Source organism: Ammodytes marinus (assembly GCF_949987685.1).
Source record: "Ammodytes marinus genome assembly, chromosome: 16".
NCBI classification, from domain to species: domain Eukaryota; kingdom Metazoa; phylum Chordata; class Actinopteri; order Uranoscopiformes; family Ammodytidae; genus Ammodytes; species Ammodytes marinus.
In genome coordinates, this window is record NC_137220.1 from 9,864,592 (window position 1) to 9,889,589 (window position 24,998).

Here is a 24,998-nt window from a genome sequence, read left to right on the forward strand (position 1 = left end):
CAATGATAAAAGCATGTGTCTGCACTTTGAAGCCATATTTCCCAATCTGATGAAGTATAAATCAAACCTGGCCTTTATATAAGTCACAGAGGAACCAATACACTATGTACACTATTCAATTCTTATGATGTGGTCTTAAGGTTTTTTCAGTAATTATCGGAATGTTATTTAACTAAATTTAAGAGACAATTGTATCTAATGTTTCAATGGTTTTGGCTCGTTTTTTAAATCAGCTTGTGGGCCTTTACTTGCTTTTACTTTGCATTGTCTTGTTTGACTCAATGTTATTGTATGAGGGCCATCCCTAAATGATCTCTCAAGTATAAATAAAGGTTAAATGAAAAATACTGCTTACATAGTTTTAGGTAAAAGTGGTAGGAAATACCAAAATATATTAGGACAATCTAGTCTTCCAGCTAAGTTTAACTTCTACTTCATATACAGTTTTTAGTGCATTGGCAGCAACACAAATGTGTATTTATATATTGGTATGTGTACATGTCTTTGTTATCATTTGCGAAGTATTAGACCATTTTAACAAATGTTTCTCTAGCAAGTATTTAAATTAAGCCAAGTTTAGAAGGTAAGACTGACATGTCTCAAACATGGCAAGAAGCCCCACATTGCTTTTTGTAAGGGTTCGCAAGCCAAAAAGCTTGGGAACCACAGATTTGATCTTCAACAATGTATTGTATTTTAACAACACAACAAGAACACATGTATTTTAAAAATAAAAAAATAAAATAACAGGGTCAAATAAATGTAGAGGACATTTAAGTATGAACTTGAGTGGAGTAGAAGTATGAAGTAGCATAAAAAAGAAATACCTCAAAACTGTATTTTGAGTAAATGTACTTTGTTACTTTTCATGCCCATGGTTACTTAAAATAATATGTACTATGATATGAAGATATGTTATTACCACTAAGCAAAAATGTTCAACATGTACACATTACCAGCTTGCTTTTAGCAGCTGCATTTGAGGGCATCCAGGCTGGTATGATGAATAAAGGCAGAGGGTTGTTAACTTGTCAGTGCTCCGTCAGACTATTCAGCAGCAGGGCCGGTCCCCCCACCACTTCCTCGTTAGCTGTCATTCATCTCTGTTCCGCATCACTGCTGCCCAGCCAGTAGGATGCTGGCGCCGGACCAAGAGCCCAGGCTGCTAAGACTTGTGTAGTGAGTTGATTGATAACCATAAACAGAGCTTTCTAGGCTAGTTATAGGACACCACACAGGTGCAATTAAGACATCAGACAGCGGCAGAGAGAGAGATCAACAGGTACGAGGCTGGATGGCTCGGACATGATTGGGTTTACATATGAACAAGTTAATTATAGGAAAGGATGTGTGAATACATATTCATTAACAGGGATTTGGAGGCATCACAAGGGGTTCAGAAGACAAAGGCAAATAATATATTCACTATATGTCTAAGGTTTGAGTACATGACAGTGATTACGACTCAGCCTACATATTCTGCTGCCCATATAGATAACTTAAACATGGATTTCATTATTTCAGTTTTACAGAATAAAACTGATTATGATTTAGAGCATGTTCACTTCTGATACTTTTTTTTAAATTTGCATTATTGTAGTTGGAGACAACCTACTTTCAGCCATCCAGCCCGTGTATATCTTATTGAAATGCCTGTTATTTCTGAATGACAGATTCCACTGACCCGCCAGTGTGGGCATGTTTCACTCTCACTGAGAGGATCCTTAACCATGCAGTGGTTTCATCTTCATCTCCTCCTATGTAACAAAACACCAGCCGCAGTCTGCGTGCTGTGAAATGGCCTAGTACCCACATCAAGTCTTCAAAGCACCTTCTTTGGTCTGTCTGATTGAACAATTACCGCCATGGTTAATTTCCCATCAATAGGGACTTCCACTTTCCTAGTTCACCAGCATGTCCGTACGTTGTTTAGCTTATCCCTTTGACTCCATCAAGAGGTTTGTAGATGAAGTCAGTGGCACTGGGCAAAACAACTCACACTTTCATGGCAAAATGGTTTCCATCACAGCATGTGCATCACGCCTTTAATTTGTCTGTTACACGCCAGTGAAGAGCAAGCGTACCTATGACAGCTGTTTCCAGTTTTATAAGGATCCAAGAATTATTGGAATGAAATGAAAAACCACAAACCCTAGCACTATTTATTTTTTTAGCTTTCCATCTTGTGTGACTTGCTAACATAGTATTATGAAAGGTAATAATTGGTTCTTGTGAAATGTGTGTTTTTTTTTACAATTTCAACATTGAACTGCTCTCCAATTAAACTGTGGTAAAATGTCTCCATTGAATTCCTAAACTACAGTGGTTGACTGCTGAAATATCTTACATATTCACTTTCTGTTAGGTTAAGCAGAACAAAAAAAATGCATTTTTCCAAAAGTCATTTTATTCAGCTTTCATCAAGATGTCTCAAAGATGGTGTTTCAGGGAACATTAAAGCAGTGTATTCAGGCAATAACCCGTTTTGGCTTCTTAGTCTTAATAATTTGAAACTTAAATTACAAGATCTTGTCTGGCACTTGTTTAATACAGAGGGGCATCCAATAGTGTTAGGTCAGATTCTACTGATTTTTAAGATTTTGGACACTCAGAATTTGTAGAAAAATTATAGCGAAATTGCTTCCAATCTGATTTTTTTTAGATGCTCATTAAAAACAACCATACATACAGGCAGTGTTTAAACTGTACAATATTGTTTTTTTTCACATTTCAACTATATAAAAATCAAGCTGCGACTAGTGAGCCAGTTCAAAAGGGCACGGAGCTCTGCAGTCGGTATTAATCTGTTAGTAATTTAATAACTGCGGAAGTGAAAGAGCTCCCTCTTAAATGTCTGAAAATGCAAGAAAAACTTGGTTTAATTTAAATTTAATTAAACCATTTTCCAGCTTTGGATTTTATGTTTTGTCTCTAACTGAAAATATAATAACCTATTAATATTCTAATTTGCCTTATCTCTTTGTATTATTGGTTAATGTAGTATTACTTCATCAGTTAAAAATAACACACATCCCCTAAGAAGTAATAAATGCACTAATTGTGGCATTGTTACAATACCATTGATTTTACGTATTTAATTAAACATTTCAAACTGGTTTAGAGGGAATTTTAATTCATTCTTTGAAGTCACTAAATCATCCAGTAGTTAATACATTACTGGTAGCTAACGGCCGACTGCAGGATCCTTTCATCTGTACCACTGAAGAACCACTGTTTGTTAATCTGTCATGATAAAATATGTATTTTTTTTAAATGATCTAGCTCTTGGATGCATAAAAGGAATGACAGATGCCTTTTGAGATGGGGAGTTTCAAGCCTTGTTGTTATGTTGTTGCTTCCATGTGAAGGACCTTCATAGATTCCGCGATCATTGAACTGGTGTCAATTTGTCCGTAGATTCCCACTAAAAAGGCTTTGTGGAGCAAGATGTCGGCATGTTCTGTGAGAATGGGAAAAAGCACATTGCAACACGCAGATATGAATGTGTGACTCTGAGTAGGACTTTAGTTACAAGTTTCGTCAAATCAAAAGAAAATGTGCATGGTCATGTGACTATTCGACAAGTTGTCAAAAAGAACGTGTCTAAAGAGTATCCTCTTACCTTGACAGAGAAGCACATATTCTGGAAGATTCCTGAGAGCGGTCTGCACCACGTCAAAGTTACCACTGCCCATACAGTACATGTAAGTGGGCAGGAAGTCTGTTGCCAGGCTGCAAACAGAGAAAACAGACAATATAACACATCGAAAAGCAAAAGGTAACAAACAAAAGTATGCAGACAGATGGACTGAAGATTGACTGAAAGACACATAGGCATTGCGCCATTTTTTTTAACACTATGCTTTTCTCATTCATTTCCAGCACGCTTTCTGTAGATGGCTTGTCCAAAAGTGCTCTAAACCTACCAAGGATTATTCTGGATGCAGCGCAGCGCCAGACTGAAGGCCATGTTCCGACACAAGTCCTCGGAGGAAGCCATGATTCTCTGCAGATCATTCTACAAACAGAGACACATGGTGGTGATGGACGTGTTACACACTCAGTGGTACTCAACTTTACCTTTTTTTTTTGTCTTTTGTTTCTTTTGATTATGACTCACAATGAAGTACTGGATGATCTCTGGGCTCCTCCTTGACTTGTCATCCACCTCTGTCAACACTTCCAACACATCTATAGCAGACAGGGAATAAGAGAGCATATTACTCAACAGGAAACAGGATTTATACATGTGAAATTTGCTGCAGCAGTATGTTAGTTACCCTCGACAGCCTCTCCTCGAGACATCTTTTTCAGGTACATGGTCATGTCAGACGCACTCAGTGAAACAGAGGCAGAAATGTTGACAAGGGGCAGAGAACCGGTGGACACTTCATCTTTGTGAAGAGCAAACATAAGTATTCAGAAATATTGTAGATGGCTCTTAAACAAATAAAATGTAACAAGACTATTGCAAGGTGATTATATTTTACGATATGGGCTCTGTTGTAAAAACTGTATAAAAACCTCCTGGGCTTACCATCTCTCTCATCTTCATCTCCCTCTGCAGAAGAACTTTTCACAGGCAAAGTGAGTCCAGCCAGCAGAGATTTCAGTTGAACCAGGTCTGGGTTTTCTGCACACAGGCCCCTGGAAGGCAAAACAGAAATACAAAGTCTCTAACAAAGCCATTGTTGCTGTAAATACAGTAAACTCATTCTCGGTTTGTCATTAAAATGTCACAATTTTAATACTAAAATGGATATTTTTGCCGTGATATACTTACTGCAAGATGCCAGAGTTCTTCTGTAAAAAGGGAATGGCGGCTGATGCATCATGGGTGATGTACTTTTGTGTGAACTGCAAATACTTGTTGATGAAGACCAACGGAGAACGAGACCTGTGAAAGTTCTGAAAGATGCACAAAAATTTAAAATCAGTGTTAAAACACCAGATTTGCAGCTATATTAAACAAGTAGTTAACTGCCTGGTCTGAATCCTAAAATCCTATGGTGAAAATGTGACACCGTGTGTAAGCCGTTTACCTGTAGAACCTTCATAAATGACAGGAGACAGTCTTGAAGCGCCCTCTGGTGGTCGCTGTGGAAAACAAGCGGCTGCAGCAGCTCCAGGATGGCCAGCACGTTGCTAAAGAACGTCATGTGGGTTGGCTGCCGAAACTCATGTTTGTTCAGGTGAATGCGTCCGTGTAAGAGACCTGCAATCATAGGCAGGTGTCTGGGGAAAAAAAATAAATGAAAAAAGCAAAGTCAGCTCAGCAGGCAAAACAGTCATCACATTGAACCCTCTCCTATGGCAACAGAACATTTACTGTTTGTATACTCAGGGTGATTTCATGCCTAAAGGTCTAAAATCAATGTTCATGTTTATGCTACACTGTATGGATTTGGTAGAAGTTTGGTTTTACATTGCAGTTCTTTGATAGCACGACCACACGGACTGAGTCTCCCTATACTGGACATTGATTGGTTTGTAGAAGAGCATGCACCTGATGTCTGCATGTCAATTCGGTGAGTAGACTTTATAAATTTGAATGAATAAACAAAAAAACTTAAGAAAATTGCATATTTTTTGCACAGTCCGTCCGTTTTTGTCCAGAAGTCCCAACTAAACAAGGTAGTAGTGAAAGCCCCCTTAATCCCGAAATACTAAAAATACTTTTTCACCTGAGCAGAAGGACAGGATGCGACACAGCCATCTTCCTACATGCAAGGTTGGCATCGGACACTCGGTTCTCAGCAGACTTTGATTCTCCTATATCAGCAAGCAGTGTGACCAGACGATGCACCAGGACATCAAGCTGAGGGAGAAAAAAAAACACATCAAATAAGTGTTTACCTTAGTGTGAAGTGTTGTGATGAAATCATTGAACATACTCTGGAAAAGCCACATGTATTTTAGGAGTGTCCATCTAATTCAAACCAGATATTTTACTCAACAAACATCTCCTTATATCATGGTAGCACGACCAAATAGAACCAAATGCCACAACAAAATTCCTTTACATTTAGACGATCAGAACTGTGTGGTCTATGACATAGGTATGATGTCTTTACCTTGCAGCTGCTGCCATATGCCGCGCCCCCACTGCTGAAGGTTCCTTCAGGCAGAGTAACGTGCTGGATGACCTCAGGGAAGTGCAGATAGATCTGCAGCAGCAAGTTCTGGCACCGCTTACTCATCGCACTGCCAGACAACATAAACAAAATGGGATGTACACTGTTTAGAGAGACAAAGCCCCATGCCATTCACGTTAGGGAAAATACAACAATTATTATTGGCTAGTGACAGTTCAGTTTTCCATCCAGGCTAAAGCTAGAAGCTTACGGTAGTAACAAAATAATAAAAAGAGTAATCCCCAAAGGTATCCAGTTGTGGAGCTTGAAGATATTTAAAGTTCATCAAATATTTTCAACTCAAGTGAAAGATTTACTCTAAAGTGAGAAGTGCATTATAAAACAATATATTCCAGCTTAAAAAAAATAACACACACACACAAACACACTATCATCTCTTTCAATAGATTATCCCCAGAGCTGATATGAGATCACAGGGTGAAAAGCATGATGAAGCACTTCTGTCTACAAACAACAATAATTCCTGTACATTAATACCATCTAGGCACATAAATAGCATAATGTAATTCTGAGGCATTTGCCTTCAAGTCACCGTGGATCCATAACACCCTCTAAAGCTCTTGTCGAGCTCAAATGATGCACTCTCTACTAGCTGAGGAGTTGATTACAGCTGTGAATTAAGCAAACCAGAGCGACCTTCACCAAGAATGTGAAGTACGTTCGCTGTTCAATAGTTGGGGAGTAATTGGAATAAACACCAGCTTATCTCACAGCGAGGTTTCACAAGAAGAATGCTCGACATACAATCAAGTGTTTATTCAACACAAGGCCAAAACCCTTTACTCTCAACGTGTTTTTATCCGGCCATATTTTCACAAGCAACCATTTTACCAGACAGCTTAGCCATACTTAAAATACTGTAATTCCGGAGCTAATTTTGCTTGACCTTGGCCAAAGTTTGCTCATTAAAGTGGTTTAATAACCAGAGACATGGTCATGAAAGGAGGGTTTGCCTCCACAAAGAGTTGCACCCTGATCTCTGACAGCTAAGTCAGAGCAGGAATTCACAACACAGGCAAGTTTAGAGCTTCAGCCTTAATCCTCTTGGCTTCATTATAATACACTGAGCTTTTAAAGAGATCACAGTACAGACGACTTCTGCTGGTTTTAATTTCACACCAATAGACCTAATTATCGAGTTTTCCCTGGTCCACAGCATTGTGGCTGACAGAAGAAGTCGAAAAAGTACATCTGCACTGGGAGGGAAAATCTAGGGCGATTTACCCCAAGTTTATCAGCAAACCATAACATGAGAAAAAAACTGTGTATCTGGGCTAATTAGAAAGAACAATACAATGTGTTGAAATGGATGGGCAAAGCACTTTGTTCAACATTATATGGAAAAGAAATATGACAAGCATATGTGTCTTTGAATATGGAGGGAGGGAATAGCGGAAATATTTGAGAACTGATGAGGGCGCTAACTGACAGCTAATGTACACCTTACCTGTCCTGCCATTTCTTGGTGCAGTTGATGAGGTATTCGGAGACTTCCTTGATGCTTTCTATCTCTCCGTTGCAGTAGGAGTTGAGAAGAGGCAGCCTGGACTGGATGAGTGAGCAGGAGGCTTGGTCCAAGGTGCTTTTATCATTGTGGCTCGAGTCCCGACTGTTGAGCTCCGACTCTGACAAGATCAGGTCCACCAGGCTGAGGAGCTCCTCAGAGCTCAGTCGCAGCACAAACTTCTCTGTTTTCTTCTGCACGGACAAAAACAACAAATACACGAGTTTGGTCTCATCGCGGAAATCAAAAGAAAAAAAAGTTGAGAATTTGCATTGGGGATTTTGATTTTACTTGAGGGATCTTTTGGTCCCGTCCTTGCCAGATACGAGGGATGTGGCTGCATGCCCACAGGAAATCCAGGGCCGACGACGGGTCAAGGCTGAAAAAAACGATACAAAGACAGTTAACATAATCTCCTACTTTCAAGGAACATCATGCTCAATTAAATATCATCAGGACCAGAAACTATACATTCATCTACAAGTGGCAAAAAATAAGGCTGACAAGAGGGGTTTTAAAACATGGCGTACTTGTAGTCTCTGCGCTTGCTGAGGAGAGCACTGATGCACTGCAGGAGGGTGGACCAGTTTGACTGATGTGTGAGCAAGGCCAAAAGATACGGCCTGTAGGCCGGGGTTCCTCGTGCCTGAAATAAGAGAAACAGTAAGAAAAGATGTTTCAGTGGCATCAAGAAAACACTTGTTACTGTGTGACATTATTTGCAGGCCATGCTCGTCTTACCTTGTTGAGGGCGAAGAGCAGTTTCTGTTGAAGGTCCGGACACACTGAAGTGACCTCAGGGTCAAGGTGCTCCAGCCAATCAACCAGTAGCCCAGAGCTCAGTCCTGACTTTGTCACCTCAGGGCTGCAGGCAAAGGTGAAAATGAAAGGCTAAATTACATCTATTCAAATCCCATAACCTTTATCTTTTTCAAGACCTCAGAAAGATAATCGACAATACAAGTGAGCTTAAGATCTTATGCCCAATGCTCATTTGCTGATCATTGCCACCACCATATCCAAACTTAACTATTAACTTTGAGTCCCCTGGAAACTGTCTTTGTGATACAAAAATGTTTCAGAAAGTAGTGATATGCTTCTACAGTTCTAAATATACAGACAGTAATCAAGACAAATGTGTGCTCCTTGGGCTGGACCTTGCATGTCAATAAGCAACCTTTCCGTATGTACCTGCCTAAATGGCAGTGAAGCAAATGTAAAGCCGCAAAACCAATTAAACCTTCCCAGACCAAATTAGTTTGGACCACTGCAATTTTTCTGTCACAGGCAGCCAGTGTTTGTCGTTTAGTCCCGTCAAATAGAAATATTTCTTGCATGACTTGAGATAGGGAAATAGAATTTCGCCGCTTACCTGTGAGAATCCACTTCCTTCTTCACAGCTCGCTCCTCGCTTTCCTGAAGCAGCAAGGAAATCACCGTGGCAACAGGGCCAGCCGTCCCAGTCTGCGTACCAACAGTCATCAACAGAGACAGCAGCTCCTCCAAATACGGTGAGCTCACCTCCATCAGGCCTTGCAACACTGCAACAGAATAAAAACACAATGTTAAATAAGAGGCTTTGGGCCACATCCTTATGCATCCATGTGTAACTAATCTAAATGTTAAATGTGACCGCAGCCTTTGTGTTTTAGTGACAGCAAACTATGGATATATAAATATATTTGATCAGATAAACCTTATATATTCAAGGTTCAATAACTTTTATAAAAATGGATAGTGTAAAAAATGTGGAAAAGGGGTATTGAAAACCTATAAAAAAACCTCTCATATTATAACAACAATAATAAATAAATAAATATATCTAAAAAAATATTGCCAGTTAGATTGTATCTTTAATCGGTAAATAAATAAATGCTACTTGACAAAACAATGAATTAAGTTTCAAGACTGTTATAAATGTACTTTCTGTCAATCAAACAATTAAAGGCCTACTTCACCGGTTGGAATATGAAGGTGTATTGAATTCTGTGACATCACAGAAAGAGAAATGTAGGGTTAGACAGTGAGACCATAAAACACTCTTTCTGCCTTTTCTCAGGCTAGGATGAACCAATTTTAAAAAAAATTGCACATTTATACTACATAGAATCTCAGAATTCAATACACCTTCACATTCCCACCGGTGAAGTAGGCCTTTAATGATTTGTATAATGTCTGATGATCACTTCAAGCTAAACGTATGCACATTCACGTCCTCAGAGAGACTGCACTAATACCTTTTCCAATGATCTCTGGTTCTGCGTTACATCTGTCTCCAGCCTTCAGCATTGCAATGATGGCTCTCAGTGGCACCTCAGTCTCTCTGTGATAGGCCAAAGCCTCGGCCAGGTGGAGGAAACCTGTACGCACTGCAGGGCAGAGACACCAATCACTCATTGGGTATGATGGATCAATTCATAAACATTTAAAATGATTAAGAGTTGAGCTGCTTACCATCGCTGTGCCTGTGTTTGTGAGAGTTCTGACCAGCGAAGGACTTGAGCAGAGTCTTGAGTGGTCCAGCCTCCACAGTTGGGTTGTCTAACCAGTTTAACATCTCAAGAATGACTTTGAGGAATAGTGAGGAGAATGCAGTGTCCTGGGAGACGAGACGCTGGAAAAAATAGACATCAGGCAAGAGAAATAAGAAAAGAATAAAAAAATCTAATCTAAATCTTATATTCCAATGTTTTATGAATCAACCTGATATTATACAGTGAGTGTCAGCAAGCCTAACCTGGTAGAGGTGAAGCTGGCGCATGAGAGGACAGGAGAGGGCATGGCTGTGGTGCATTGACATGACAATAGGCCCGGCGTGAGTAGAGGTGAGCAGGGCTGTGATGGCCTGCAGCAGCCGGAACGCCAACCCGCCCTGCTGAATCTGGCCCTGCTTGGCCCTCATCAGCTCTTTAGCCAGGGCTTGCTGCAAGGCCAGGGACAGCTGGCTGGGAGGGGGGCCATGCCAGCGGGGGTCCACCTTCAAGGGGAATATCTGGGGAAGCAAAGGAAAAAAGAAACAGCTCAGTTGGACAAAGAAATGACTAGACAACAGCTTTGGATAGAGGTTTGTTTAGAGGTGAAATTATTTACAATAAACTTCTCACATTAAGCATTGCAGGAATTCAGTTTTAAGCAAATTTTATCCAAAAAGTTCCAATTTTAAAAAACTATATCATACCACAAAGAAATGAGATGGAAACAGCTAGTCAATCCTACCTGAAGCAACATGCCAGTGAGGTCATCTTCAGGCCCAACTGTAGGGAGCTGACCGGCTGCTCTCATCTTCACAGAGCTGTGAGCTGTTTCCACGGTAACTTTCACCTTACTCGTTTCAGCAGAATCTGTCACAAGGGAAACAGTCACAACTTATAAGAAAAGCATTTTCAGAAATGTTCCACTAGATTTACTAGATACTTAAAACCAGATTAGATTAAGAAAAAAGAAATACAGATATTATAACAAATAATATTGTACACATGTACAATAATGTAAGTAATACATATTTAATAAAGTGATCAATTAATAACAATTATATGTGATTTGTTTTTGTAAATTAAATTGAACTGATATAATCATTAAATAAAAACAATTACTTAAAGGTGAAGTAAGCGGTTTATTTATGTTAATATAAGTGTAAAATCGCTCTTTATTCATACAGTGATCACTTACATAATGTGCGCGTTTCATAAAGCCGATCTCTCAGTCAGCTGCTTTGCATGTAATCGGCAAATAAACTTATTGTAGTATCCCGAAATTTTTATCCAATCAGAAGAGAGAACTCTACAAACCGACACGCGTCTCACTCATATAAAGTATATACACTCCATGGTCTCACTGCCGGTGCATGCCAGAACAACAGATGGGTGAATGTGTATGCGCCTACAATGGCGGAGCAGGTAAAAATCCTTCCCAATGTCTGTTTTGATGGTTTGTATCATGTTTTATCACACTTATGGATCTGAGATGATGCTAGATAACTTGCTGCTTGAAGACCGCAGTGCATTAATGTGGTGACGTAGGGACGAGCGAGGGGACCGCTAACTGCACTAACTGACAGGAAGTTAGCTAAAAGAACCATTCTGCTTACAGCACCTTTAAATGTATAGTATCAGTTGTCACCAACCTCTGTCTGGAGGAATAGAGGAGCTCAGTAAGGAGTGGAAAGTGTGCCCTCCAGTGGCACCTCGCTCATGCTGCACTTCAACCAGGTGGGCCATGTAGTCTGTTGTAGGATAAATACAACATAAGATAAAACCATATATATTTTTAATCTTAAACCACTGCAAAAAATAGTAATCTACGGCACTCTTACGCTTGTCCATGATGTTCTCTTCCAGTGTCTGTGTATCATGGGAGACAGCTTGGTCCAAGTACTGCAGCAGTTTACTCATGCTGGACACGGGAATGCCAAAGGACTGTACAAACAACAGCAGCTGAGTAGGCTCCAGGTCATTCAAAGCTAGGGGGGGAAAAAATTATTGTTTCCTTAAAAAGTTAAAAATATATATTTACAAACTGAACCACAGATATTTTAGTGTATTATGACAAGTTGTACCTGCATCAACCAATCGAGAAACTTCAGAGCGGATCATCCTCAGTTTCAGCCAATCAGGCAGCAGAAGAGCTTCTTCCGAGGTGTCAACCAGGAAGGCAGTGGGTAGAGGTTTCTTGTCGGGAAACCAAATGTCCAGAAGGGCGTAGAAATCACTCTCTCCTGTAAAATCAAAACAGTAGTAAACATGGCCTTATAGCCCCCTTTAACACTGCAAGTATTCAACAGGGCAAGTGAACAGGACTAACCTTTGGGTGGCCCCAGAGTCAGCAGGATAACCATAGCATGGACTACTAGAATGTGCATGGTGGCCGTCTCTCCCGTGGTCCAACGCAGAAACACTTGGTCCTGAGATTCTGACTAAAAGAGACAAAAAAATGTTTTGTCAAGCACAAGTTTATATATGCAATTCTTCTTTTTTTTTCACCAAACCTACATTTTCAGATTCACACTAGGCCTTAAACTTTGGATTTATTTTTGATGAGCCAGTGACAGTACCCATAAAATGTTAGCCATTAAAAAGGTTAACCGAAAGGGATCTCCAAGTTAAATTTAAGACTTTTTAAATTCCTTATGTCTGCCACTTCAAGTGAAATTGAATGCCAACGTAAAGACCATACTGGCAAAAGTAGGAAGGATATAATGGAATTCTGACCCATTTTATGGTACTTTTAATGAAGAAAATGTATAAACTCACATTAATATACTTCTCACATTGATACACAAACACAAGCTTTGTGAATGGGTGTTTACTCTTAATAACAAAATCAAAATGTGTCACATAACGACCCCTCTCCAAGTTTTTAAAAGGGCGATCAAGAAATGTAAGAGCTTTGTTAAAAGGAAATTCAACACTCACGGTGAAATTCAATGCTTTTAAGGCCTTATTTTGAGAATATTTTTTAAAATCTCTTGAAACCCTGCGGGTACCCTGCATTATGTAAAATGAGCCGGCTGTAGTTCAGTGCAATTGCTGCTCACCCAGCTGTAAAGGTCCTCTCCATCTTTGGTCTTCCTCATCCTCCTGATGTAGGCGGAGAAGATGATGAGGAAAGCGCTGAGCACGGCCTCAGACTCCGGCCGGCAGGAATGTTTGGAGAACAGGCTGTTCATGATGGTGGAACGCTCCACTATGAGACGCGCCACATCCTGCAGAGGGGGATTGAGGAGAAGATTTATGTCAACACATTGCTCCATGACAACAAAAACTTATTTAAGAAAAAGTGTGTTACGCAAAGCCAATTTAAGCAGCTTGGCTTTGATTACCAGAGCCAAGTCATTATGAGAGGACTGCTCCTCCACTGGTGCATGCTGGGATAGGTAGATGAGATAGGCACTGATCGTCTGCGGATCGGTCTCCATGTGAATAGCCTTCAATGGAACAGACAGACAAGACAAGACAAACCCTTCAAACATACACTCATTATTCCTCCTTAAAAGGTTAAATGTATTTTCAATTATTTAAAGCTCACTGTTGGGTGAGATACAGATACCTGCTGCAGAGCAGTGGAGGTCATGCCTCTGACGCTGTCAAACAAAGGGAGCTTTGGAAGGTCTTGTAGCAGCCACTGGTAGCCGGGCAACAGCTCGGCATCTGCAGAGTCTTCTTCCATTGGTTGGTCGCGCTCCTCTCCATCTTTTAAGCCTCCTTCACTCAGCACCAAAGACAACCCCTACACACAAACATATACTGTAAACAGAACGTATGTGTTTTATTTAACATGACACAATGCTACTAGAGATAATGTTTTCAATACCTTCATGGCTAGCACCCTAGATGCCACCTGAGAAGAACTGAGACGACGCAGAAAGTAGTCCAGCACTTCACATGTTGTCTGTTCATCAGCCTTAGGACCCAACAGAAGATCCTGCAGCCGTCCCAGTAGCTGCCTTTGCTTTTGTTGTCTCTTAACAGGACAAGAGGGAATAATTCTGGGTTATTCAGGAAGTCAGTAGTACTCAGCTGCATATGTAGCATATCAATCTGAGACCAAAGATGAATGTAGACCCGTCTTTCAAAACCAGAGCATTTCAGTTATTACTGCCAACAGTCAAGGTAGGGTTTTATGATCAACATACTTGTCTCCTCTTGGCTCTCTGCTCTTTGCTCTCTCCCTCTTCGTCTTCCTCGATTGGCAGACTGTCATCGGCAGCATCATGCAGAAGGAATTCACACAGACACTGCACTGGAAGCACATCCAGGGAGCCCTCGCTGGACTGGACCAGATCAGCCAACCACGGCATGGACTGAGAGGAGGCCTGGGAAAGGAATGGGGAAAAAAGCACATTTTCATCGAAGACAAAAGTTTCACAATAATATGTTACTTTTTTACTCTTTATAAAAAAGGTGCTACCAGGAACTTTTAAATATTTCTGAAACAGTGCCATTTTTTCTCTGATGATCATAAATGACATGTAACAGTGAACCAGACCATCAGTACAAGGAATGTTATTTTGATATTGTTTTTCTTAAAGGTGAAGTAAGCGATTTATTTATGTTAATATAAGTGTTAAATCGATCTTTATTCATACAGTGATCACTTACATAGTGTGCGCGTTTCATAAAGCCGATCTCTCAGTCAGCTGCTCTGCATGTAATCGGCAAATAAAATTATCGGGATCCCAAAATTAATAACCAATCACAAGAGAGAACGCTACAAACCGACATCCGTGTCACTGGCGGTGCACGTGCAGAGCAACAGACAAGTGAATGTGTATGCGCCTACAATGGCGAAGCAGGTAAAAATCCTTCCCAATGTCTGTTTTGGTGGTTTTTATCATGTTTTATCACACTTACTTATCTGAGATGGTGCTAGATAACTCACTGTTTGAACACCGCAGTGCATTAATGTGGTGACGAGGGAGGGGACCGCTAACTGCAGTCAGTGACAGGAAGTTAGCTAAACTGACCATTCCGCTTACTGAACCTTTAATGCCTTTGTCATGGATACAGCTGGCGTAGTAAAAACACTACTGCTTTTGTCCAAAGGGGGTGCAATAATTAACACATACTGAAAGATCCTCCAATCACCTTTAAATCAGAAAGAGTTTATATAAGTTCATGACAAAGCAGTGAAGGACATTTTTTCTTCTTCTATTTTGTGACATGTTCCTTCTTTGCTATGTCCAGTAGAATCCAGTAAGTACATTGAGGGCAGTTGTGTGAAGCATGTAGCAGCATGTCCAGTCACATGTCTCTTACCTGTCTCTGGATGATGTTGAGGAGGAAGTCTGGGTTGCGGCTGCGGCACAGAAGATGTCCCAGACGCAGAGACTGGTTGAGGGCTTTCACCTGCTCCTGGATCTGAGGGGGCGGTCGACGAGAAGGACCCCTGAACACAAAACAAAACATCTAAGAGCCAATTCAACACCCATTCACACAGCTCTAAGGACATCTATGGAGACTTGAAAAGCTCTAACTCTAGCACAGATTTTTAACAGACCAACAATGGGTTTCTATCAAATTAAATAAATAATGATAAATCATTTATAATTAATAAAATTAAATTAAAAACCTGTATCCAAAATATGTTCTTTAGACTTTGGACTAATATGTTGTAAAAATAAAATAAAATATATAAAGTCTGACTTTATCTAGCGTCAAGTTTTTTGATTTTTAAAGTGATGCAAATTCAAACATAATTAGTTAGATATTGCCAAATCTGCATATTTCTGATAACAATGTAATACAAAAATTCATTGTTTTAATGTAAATAAACAACTGACAAAGTTTAATGATGATATATATAAGAAAAATGTTAACCTATTCACCTGTAGTGTATCGCCTTAAATCTATATCAAGTGGTCATGTGAAGTCTCTAGATCCGTCTTACAACTAAGGTTTTATTTTCTTGGAGAAAACTATTTATTTATGAACTATTTAAAGGGTGTGCATGAGGTCACTGTTTCTTGCTCCCTTACTGTGGGTCCAGACTGGTAAGCTGAGACAGCAGCAAGCTGTTGCTCTCTGTGATGGTCTGTTTGGTGGAGGCTGCTGCCAAGTGGCTCTCGAAGGCCAGGATCTCCTGTCTCTCTCTCTGGGAGATCTGCAGCTCCCTGTTGATCATCTCTGTCTTTGTGTCCTCGTCTGCGACGGTGCATGGAGGGAAGCTGTAGTTACTGTGGAAGCATGGAGAAATGGGTGCGAGTTATGCAGTTTAAAAAAAATAATTATCTTGTATCCATTTTATTTAAAATGTCTAAACGTTCACCTACTTGGTCATAACCATCTCCATGAGCATTTTCAGAGTAGGATAGCCATCCCAGGCAGCCAAACCTAAAGGGGAAAAATGTTTGAGCATATATAAATAAAATATTTTTAATAGCTTTGAATGCATCCAGTAGCTAGTCTGATGTATGTTACACAGTATTGTACCTATTTTCTGAGGATTATACGCAGCCACCACTAGCAGCAGCAGCCATGCCTTCCAGTACAGGGCGGATATTGCCAAATTTGGTGGTTGGTACCTGAAACATTAGGAGACATTGGTTATTTTAGACTGTAAACTGTATGAGTGTGTTTTAAAAAGCCAGTGCAGACTGTTGAAGTACCCGGCAGGCAGCTGGATGTTCTCTGGGTGGTGGTATGTACACAGGTTGAGCACTGCATCAATCAGCTGGATCCTCTCCACTTTCAGGACCTCCAGGTCTGTTCCAGAGGCAAAATCAGTCAGTCCTACAAATGGAAGAAGTATTCATACTATTACAATGTACACCATATTTCCTTTGCTCATACTTTGCTACCATGCATATTGTTGACTTGTGAGCATAAGCTGTGAAATAACTGCACATTAAACTAAAGGCAGACGTGTGTTTATCATATATCCAAATGTTCTTAGAGGAAGACATTTACACAGGCTTTAACTGTGATCATAAACAGTTACAGTCTAATGCAGCCGGGACTAAGGCTGCACACAATATATCGAAAATGTATCTTTATTGCAATATCAACATTCAAAGTATACATGTCGCAAAGCCTGCTTGAACTGCAATAAATGGTAGCCTAGTCCATGTGCCCCATGCATTCATGATCTGAATGTCAATGTAATATTTGAACAATTGGATGTAGCCTACCAGAGAATGATGTTAAGGGGGGCATCAAGATGTTTTGCTTAAATGATCAAAAAATAATAAACAATAAAACTGTGTTGAAGGAATGGAAATAATGATAATGTTTGGTTTATAAACATATTCTAGTCTTATGTTTGGTTCCAGGTTCCTCAAAATAATGTTCTATCGGTTTATGATGATGGAATAATTCAATACTAAGAATTACATGTAGAGAAAATATGTTTTGTAAATTAACTAAAGTTAAAGTAATGTTTTTTTTGCCTCCCCTGAAACTGCATAATGCACCTTTAAGTAATTGTATAATTTTTCCCAAGGGATACCTTCACCTCAATATGCAATCAAGTTTTCCCTGATATGGTGCAGCCCAAGCCAACCTGAGACCTTCACCCACCATCTGACTGAACTCCTGCAGCCCTCTTCACCAGGTGATCAGCCAGCTCCATGGCGTCGGCCGGGCCCAGGGGCAAATCACGAGACAGCCCGATGACCAGAACACGCATCAGTGTGTCCTCAAGCAGAGGCACCTCAGAGCACAGGCGCAGGAAGAAACTGAAAGAATGAAAAAATAAAAACAGTGAGGCGACAGGGCTAGATGCAATCTAAAAATTATTGATTTTAAAGACTAGAGAACAGCAGCTCACTTCCTGTCACTCTCTGGAGGCCAGTTGTCCCACTTGTAGTACGTCTCCGGCTGCTCTGTGAAAAGCACTTTGTGAAGGCTGGGGATATGAAAGAGATCATTCATGTGTAGAGCAGAAAACATGATTTGCTTTTGCAGCTTGAACAATAAAAATGCATGCAACTGTTGTGACAATAAGCGCTTTATAAGTTCTATCATTATCATTATTATTATTACTGACCAGTGAATGTAGTCTTTTGCGGGGGTTTTGCTGATGGCGGGAACCACAGAGTGAAGCCACCACACAGCATCTCTCTGGATGGCGGCAATATTATTCTGAAAGGACCTCAGGCTATCCAGATCTGAAACCATGCCAGACGTGTGGTTAAGGGCTAAAGCTAATCACGCATATTTTGGTTAATTAACAAGCAAAAAAACAGCACTCACTCTTCTTCTCTCCTTTGTCCCACGCGAGTCCAGCTTCTTTGACCTGAGCGGTGATGCCCAACATCATGGAGACGGTCAGTAAATCTGTCACCTGGATCACAAAACGCTCCTAGGGGAGAGACCAGGACAAACAGCTCAGAGTCAAGTGCAAATACCTGAAGACTTAAGATGAGTACAGAGGGATTATCAAATGTAACTTACTTTGAACTCCATGTCCACATAGGTGGCCTCCTTTCTCTCCTGCATTAGACCAAAGCAGAAGGACTGGAAGTTGATCTCGTGCTTGGTCTGCTTGATGATCTCTCTCAGCAATGCTCGCGAGGCGCGGAGGTAGTCGTCCTTATTGGTCAGCAAGTCCTGGAACACCATGGCCAGGAACTGCAGACACAATGGAAGACAGGGGGCCATGAGGATTTGGAGAAAATAAAATTATTGAATTTAAAAAAAAAAAAAAAAAAAACAGATTTAAAAGGTGGAGTCAGCGATTCTAGAGAACACTTGCTGTCAATTTTAGTGTTAATACGCAGCCTGGGATCTAAAACGGTTATGTTGCTAGCACCGGTGGGCCCCTTTGTTTACATACACTTCGTTCACATTCCCGTTTACAGAGCCTAGGCTGTGTACTTGCACACAGTATGGATGGACAGGTAAATGATCGTGAGGAGATTTTCGCTGATTTTGAAAAAAAAATATATTTTGTCAACAAGCGTGCTCAAGAATTGCTGAAACCAAATGATAACTGATAATAATGTCAGACTTAAAACAGCAATATTATTTCCAGTCTCAACTATTTGTTTAAAACCCTCCTGAGGTGTGTAGTTTTCACCTTTGGAGCCTGTTCAGGGCTGTGCTGCAGCACGGTGTGGAGGACCTGCATGTTGTTTGGGTTCCGGGCGTTGGACAGCTCGTTGAAGATCACCAGCTTCACCGTAGTGGCCAGGTTGTCTCTGTTAGCATTGAGCAGCTCCCTGCACAATCAAGGCCAAAGCAGCAGTCAGTTTAAGTCGCTCTATGTAATAAGTTAAAGAGAGAAAACCAAACAAATCCAAACAGAAATGCCCCACAGACCTGACACACAGCATGTAGTGGTTGAGCAGGACTTTGGGTTTGAGTCGGATCTTGATCAGGTTGGAGATGACCTCCATGTCGTCTGCTCCGTGGGTGTTGCAGTTCATACACATAGACATGAGCAGGTCTTGAGCCGGTCGAGTCAGCTGTGGAAGAAGGTTCATATACTCATTAATTACATTAACAGTTCTCTGCATACAGACTATGATTTCAAATCAACTAAAATGAAGTGTGACAAATTGGAAAATAAAATAAACTAAAATGTTGCTATATTGTAGAATGTTTTAGATACATTTTATTTACAAACACAGTTGTGAATGTCAATAACACAATGCTAAACCCAAGGCAAATAAAGCGTTTTTACTATGGTGTTGCAGACAGATGATATGGCCAGTGAGATACAGGGAGGGAAAGTTGTAATCAAAAATTCTTGTAAAAGGTTTATTATCCCAGGATATTTGTTGCCGTCTTACCTTTGGGTTCTGGAGCCACATCTCCAGCCTCTGCACAGCCATGAGCCGAGCCTCTTTGTAGCCACACGTAGCTGTGAGCAGACGCAGCAGATTCCGCGACACGTTGTCCATGGGCTGTCTGCGGTTCAGCTGATCTCTGAGGACGTCCAGCACATAGTCCTCCACGCTCTCTGACAGTTCCTCATACCTGCACCGAGACAAAATAAACAATAAACAAGTGTGTAAGAGTCATTGCAACTAATGTCATTGTGAATCAGTGAGTCTGGAAATCCTTTTTTGTCTAAATCGGTGAATATCTCCTCATGATCCACTACCTGAGCATACTGCTTGTGCACTGAAGAAGAAAAATCCCGTATGTAGGCTGTGTAATAATAACACTTTTTTTTTAACATTTCACACCCAGCATGGACAGGTAGAGGATCGTGGGAAGATATTAATTAAAGTCCACCTTTAAACACTTATCTGATATGTAGGGGTTGTACTGTATATGTTGGACTGTGTGCACTGTAGCATCCCCTCTAACATTAACATTGGGGTGGTTTTCATACCTGGGGGAAATCTGCCCGTCATCTTCAGGGCTGAGTTTCTCCTCTGCTATCAGTAGCTCAGTCTGGCTGTCTTCTTCGTCGGGCGTTGAGGGATGAGGGCTGCTACCTGAAAACAAAGGCATTAGAACCAATAAAATCCTGTTATTCCTGCATCAGTAATCCTAACAGGCCACAGTGTGTTCTCTGGATGGGGCTGTACCTGCACTGAGATCTCCAGCAGAGCGGCCAGTGTCCGCCTGCAGCAGCATACTCTTAGGGGGCATCTTTGTGCCAAAAGCAGTCTGGATGTTGTCTACAAAGTTTTTACAGTGTGAACTGTCCACCCAGATTCTTTCCCCCAGAGAGTCCTCGATGTACACCTGAAAAAAGACATGTTACATTTGAAAAGAGTCCTTACATGGCTAACATAAAACATTGTTAAAAAATCAAAAAAGGGCGCATCTTTGTTGAGCATTCAGGGGATTCTCACTTTAACAAAGATCTCAGGCCAGTTCTCGTCTTCCTCGTAGGCTGCCATCAGCAGATTGCAAGTGAGAACAGACACAAGGCTGTTCCCCTTGGCTTTAAAGTTGATGGAAGCATCTCGACGCAGGAGGCTGCACAAGGCCTAGGGACCAGAGAGAGAGAGAGAGGTGGAGAGAAGGAAAGAAAAGGAAAAACAGTCAGACAGCTGTGGGGTTTACTTTTGAGGGAGGTTTCTATGCAATTCTAACAATATGTAATTCAATATCAAATTGTCTTTAACCAACTCTTCAGGTGGTTGAGTATATATGCAGAGGTGGGCAGAGTAGCCAAAAAATGTACTCAAGTAAAAGTAAGTTACTTTAAGATTATAATTACTCAAGTAGAAGTAAAAGTACTCATAAAAATTATTACTCGAGTAAGAGTAAAAAAGTATGCAGTGAAAAGACTACTCAAGTACTCAAGAGTACAAGTAGGCCTACTGAATTACTCCGGATTTATTTTTGAAATATACAGAGCAACACAAACGGTACAGAATAGACACGAACATAATATAAAACAGCAATGTTCAAATAAAGATATGTTAAATAAAATAATTTTAAATAAAACAATAAATAAGGTATTTAAAAATCAAATGAATAACCCTTGAACTCAAACAATAATACATTAATTATCTGCCAAATTAAATACATCACCCTTCAAATAAAATGATAATAAATTAGGCTTGTCCAAAATTATATTAATTAAAACCAATACACTTATAACACTGTTGCAATTGTTTTGCACATACACATTTTAAAACAAATTCCTACAATATGTCACTGGCCCTGAGAAAATTATCTAGGTTGGGTTTAGCCCCAAAATGATAAAACACACAAAATTAAACTTTGTTACACATCAAAACCTGCTGGCACACTCACTTAACGTATGAAACTACAAAGTGGCTGAACAAAGAGACCACTCTCAGACTCTCACACAGCCAGACTGGGGCATGCGAAGTGAGTAGGCTACAGGGAGAACAGGACATGTGTCAAAGAAGAACAGTTTCTCTGTAATTGCGAGTGTGTGGGAGTCTGTGTCACTGTGATTGTTATTTTGTAAGTTAGTGTGATTGAGAGCTTGCGAGTGTGTGAGTTTGTATTTGAGGCCAGGGGTGTGGCTATTGCTCCTCGGAATCAGCGGTTTCTTCCATTTTCTCGACTCACCCAGATAGTCAGTAAAATATGCGTTTAACCTACATGGCACGGCCACGGACACAACATCGGTGCAGAACCGCAGCCTTTAAAAAAGTCCGCGGACATTGTTGAGCCCATGGTTGAGCCCTATGACAACATGACAACACTTGTCATGTGACTGAAGTGGCTGCATTTGATTGGCAAGCTTTTGTAATGTGGTTTTTATTGGTTGAAATAGTCACGTGATAGAGATGTTGGCTGAAGACGTCCCCGGGGAGAGAAATCATGAGAGAAATAGCTCTCGCATGTAATAAATAAAATATATAAAAAAATAAGGTAACGACCGTCACGTAGCCAAATGGAACGGCGTAAAAGTACCGTTCTTTCTTCAAATATTTACTCAAGTAAAAGTAAAAGTATGTTGCAATAAAACTACTCCTAAAATTACAATTTATTCAAAAAGTTACTCAAGTATTTGTAACGGAGTAAATGTAGCGCGTTACGACCCACCTCTGTATATATGTATGTATAGCAAAATACGTCTGTTAAGGATGATTCATGAATGTATAACCTTTAAAAAACTGAAATAAATGAATAGTTAAATGTGCGTAAATGAATAATTGACTTTTCTTTCTTTGAATAATGTCAATCACTATTTTCAACACTAACCAAAACTACTCACTACTTTCCTATGACCAACTCGTCTAGGCCAAGGTGCATGCATTGTGTATTGCAACATTATAACTGCTCCTTTAACTGTCATAATTGTCTTCTTGACAACTATGGCATCCCTGATTAGACATCTTACCTCGATAATTCCCTCAGTAGCAAAGACGTTGGGCTTGATTTTGGCCAGGAACATGAGACTGAGGTACAGCGTAATGTCTGGTTTTGCTCGGTTTAGCTTGAGCTGCTTCACGGCTCCACACAGCAGTCCCTCGATGCGATCATCGTTTCCCTCCGACTCTGAAGCTTCAATCTCATCCAGCAGCACAACTGGAGACACTACAATGATAAAAAATAAATACTTTTAAGATATGTTTCAGCTATTCTGGAGAAAATCACTTGTTGTCAAAACCAGTAAATATCTCCTTAAGATGTGCTACCTGGTGTCCTTACTGTGCGCTCGCTGAAAGTAAATCTGGTGTTTATACACAGCCCTGACTCTGTAAACAGGTGGGTAAACAAAAAGGGGGCCACCATAGCTAGCAACATGCAAAGTTATAGAGTCTAGGCTGCTTATTAGCAGGACAGGATTGTATTTAAGCGCACCTAGTACGAAGAAGAGGTAGCGGAACACAAGGAGAATATGACAACTCCACTGCTCCACCTTGAATTACAGATATGAAAGTGTTAATTATACAAAAATATATTGTGCATAGCCAACAGGCACAGAGCCAGTGATTTAATACCTTCAATGGGTATCACCGACGGCTCCTTTATGGAGGGGGAGATAGCCCGCTTGTCCACAGCTGCCACATCAGCGAGTCTTCCCAGAGCGCTGACGGGAGGCGTGGTGGAGAGTTTGGGCCGCTTGGCCAGGCCGGACAGACCGGAGGAAGAGGAGGGCAGAGCGGAGGAAGTCTCTCTCTTACGGTCGGAGGGTAAAACTGTGGACGCCGGCTTCAAGAGCACAGCGGGGGCTTTGGTCTCTCCACCCTGGCTCTTTGATCCCAGAGCTATGAAGTCCCCAGGTGGAGCGTGTCCTGGAAGAGAAAAGCAGTCAACAAAGGTTAGGTGGAGACTTCACTTGTTTTATTGTTTTTTTATTGTCTTTTCAAAGCATTTTTTTTTTTTTTTACAATTTGTCTGCCAGTTCTCACTCTTTATTTTATTATCTCTTTAATGCTTACTCAATATTTTATTTTGTCTTACTTTTGAATGTACTTGATGCCCCTGTAAAGCTCTTTGAATTGCCTAGTGTCTGAATTGTGCTGTATAAATAAACATGCCTTAATACCTCGCTTACAGAAAAAAAAACACTTGACAATGCAGTTCGCATCCTCCTACCTGAGGTTTTTGCAGCGCTGGGCCGTCTGAGAGTTGTGGGCTTTGGGCGATTCATCTCGACTCACAGGCACAAGTCAAAACCAAACTCGCAGCACGTCAGACAGGTGACATTACCTGACAGGAGCGTCTCTGTATGTGGGAAACTACGGAGAAACGCAGGATTAAAACACGTAAAACACATCAGCATACATCAGCTACTTCAGACCCTAAATAGCACTTGACATAGAAACAACACAAGCCCTCTGTGTCCAATCTCAGTTGACAGCCTGCATGCTGTACTTCATTTGTTGGACATAATGGATAAAATCTGCAGCGCCAAAGACAACAACACGGCTAAAGCTAGTTAGCAACTTTAGCTACAATAACGGTGTCCAGCGCAGCACTTGAATTGGACTAGCGTTCATTTGGCATTAAATACAATTGCGTTAATTAAAATGGACTTACATGTTATTTTGGGGGGGATAAATGCTGTACAATAAACAGAAATAGTCTTTTGCCGACTCAAACAAAGCTAGTCAGTGTGAGCCATGACGGCTTCTCCTTCTTCTCTGTATCAATGGTATTCTATCGCAAACATTACAGTGCACAGCGCCGCCTAGCGCCAGGGGGATGCAGACGGTCTACCTAATTTTCATATTCTTTATTTAATTTTTGTTAAATGTTTTCACTGTTCGACGGTCTGAGTAACTGTTGGTTTTCATGAGTGCATAGTTTGTAAGTGCCCGGTTCAGCAACTACGCTTAAAGCAAAAGTTTTACTTTGTATTCCTTAGCCGGAAGTATTACATTACAATTGTAACAACTTTACAATAAAGCATACTGTTGTAATTACAAACTTTGGCCACCAGAGGGCAGAGATGCTCATCATTATTATAGGCTACTGTTTAACACAATTCTCCTAGTTGTAGTTTGGTCT

At 40.6% G+C, this 24,998-nt stretch overlaps 1 protein-coding gene across 1 annotated transcript; it reads right to left on the reverse strand.

Annotated features, from left to right (window-relative positions):
• Positions 1-2,305: 2,305 nt before the first annotated feature.
• ints1 (integrator complex subunit 1) lies at positions 2,306-24,624 on the reverse strand. Its single transcript, XM_080044404.1, has 48 exons — positions 24,528-24,624; positions 24,084-24,226; positions 23,486-23,779; positions 22,882-23,078; positions 20,906-21,043; positions 20,636-20,795; positions 20,437-20,542; positions 19,889-20,075; positions 19,416-19,561; positions 19,174-19,315; positions 18,549-18,725; positions 18,348-18,456; positions 18,142-18,262; positions 17,923-18,000; positions 17,673-17,830; positions 16,763-16,886; positions 16,587-16,678; positions 16,427-16,487; positions 16,133-16,330; positions 15,414-15,543; positions 14,291-14,470; positions 13,969-14,118; positions 13,705-13,884; positions 13,478-13,582; positions 13,193-13,360; positions 12,460-12,571; positions 12,215-12,373; positions 11,972-12,118; positions 11,783-11,881; positions 10,876-11,000; positions 10,397-10,651; positions 10,114-10,273; positions 9,897-10,028; positions 9,032-9,200; positions 8,401-8,524; positions 8,190-8,305; positions 7,951-8,038; positions 7,603-7,853; positions 6,075-6,204; positions 5,685-5,818; positions 5,043-5,235; positions 4,784-4,908; positions 4,538-4,647; positions 4,281-4,394; positions 4,121-4,191; positions 3,927-4,018; positions 3,623-3,732; positions 2,306-3,460 (listed from the first exon to the last, which is right to left on the reverse strand). Exons 2-48 carry the CDS (start codon positions 24,136-24,138, stop codon positions 3,345-3,347), a joined length of 6,588 nt encoding a protein of 2,195 aa, XP_079900530.1. The 5' UTR covers positions 24,139-24,226; positions 24,528-24,624; the 3' UTR covers positions 2,306-3,344.
• Between the last annotated feature and the right edge of the window lie 374 nt (positions 24,625-24,998).

Bases quoted from the DNA above. Each gene is read 5' to 3' on its own strand.
- ints1 (XM_080044404.1), bottom strand. From the start codon at position 24,138: ATGAATCGCCCAAAGCCCACAACTCTCAGACGGCCCAGCGCTGCAAAA. The intron at 23,079-23,485 runs GTATTAAATCAC...TTATCATTGTAG, and splicing joins GTCGGTGATACCCATTGAAG to TGTCTCCAGTTGTGCTGCTG. The intron at 10,652-10,875 runs GTAGGATTGACT...TTGCTTCCCCAG, and splicing joins TCACTGGCATGTTGCTTCAG to ATATTCCCCTTGAAGGTGGA.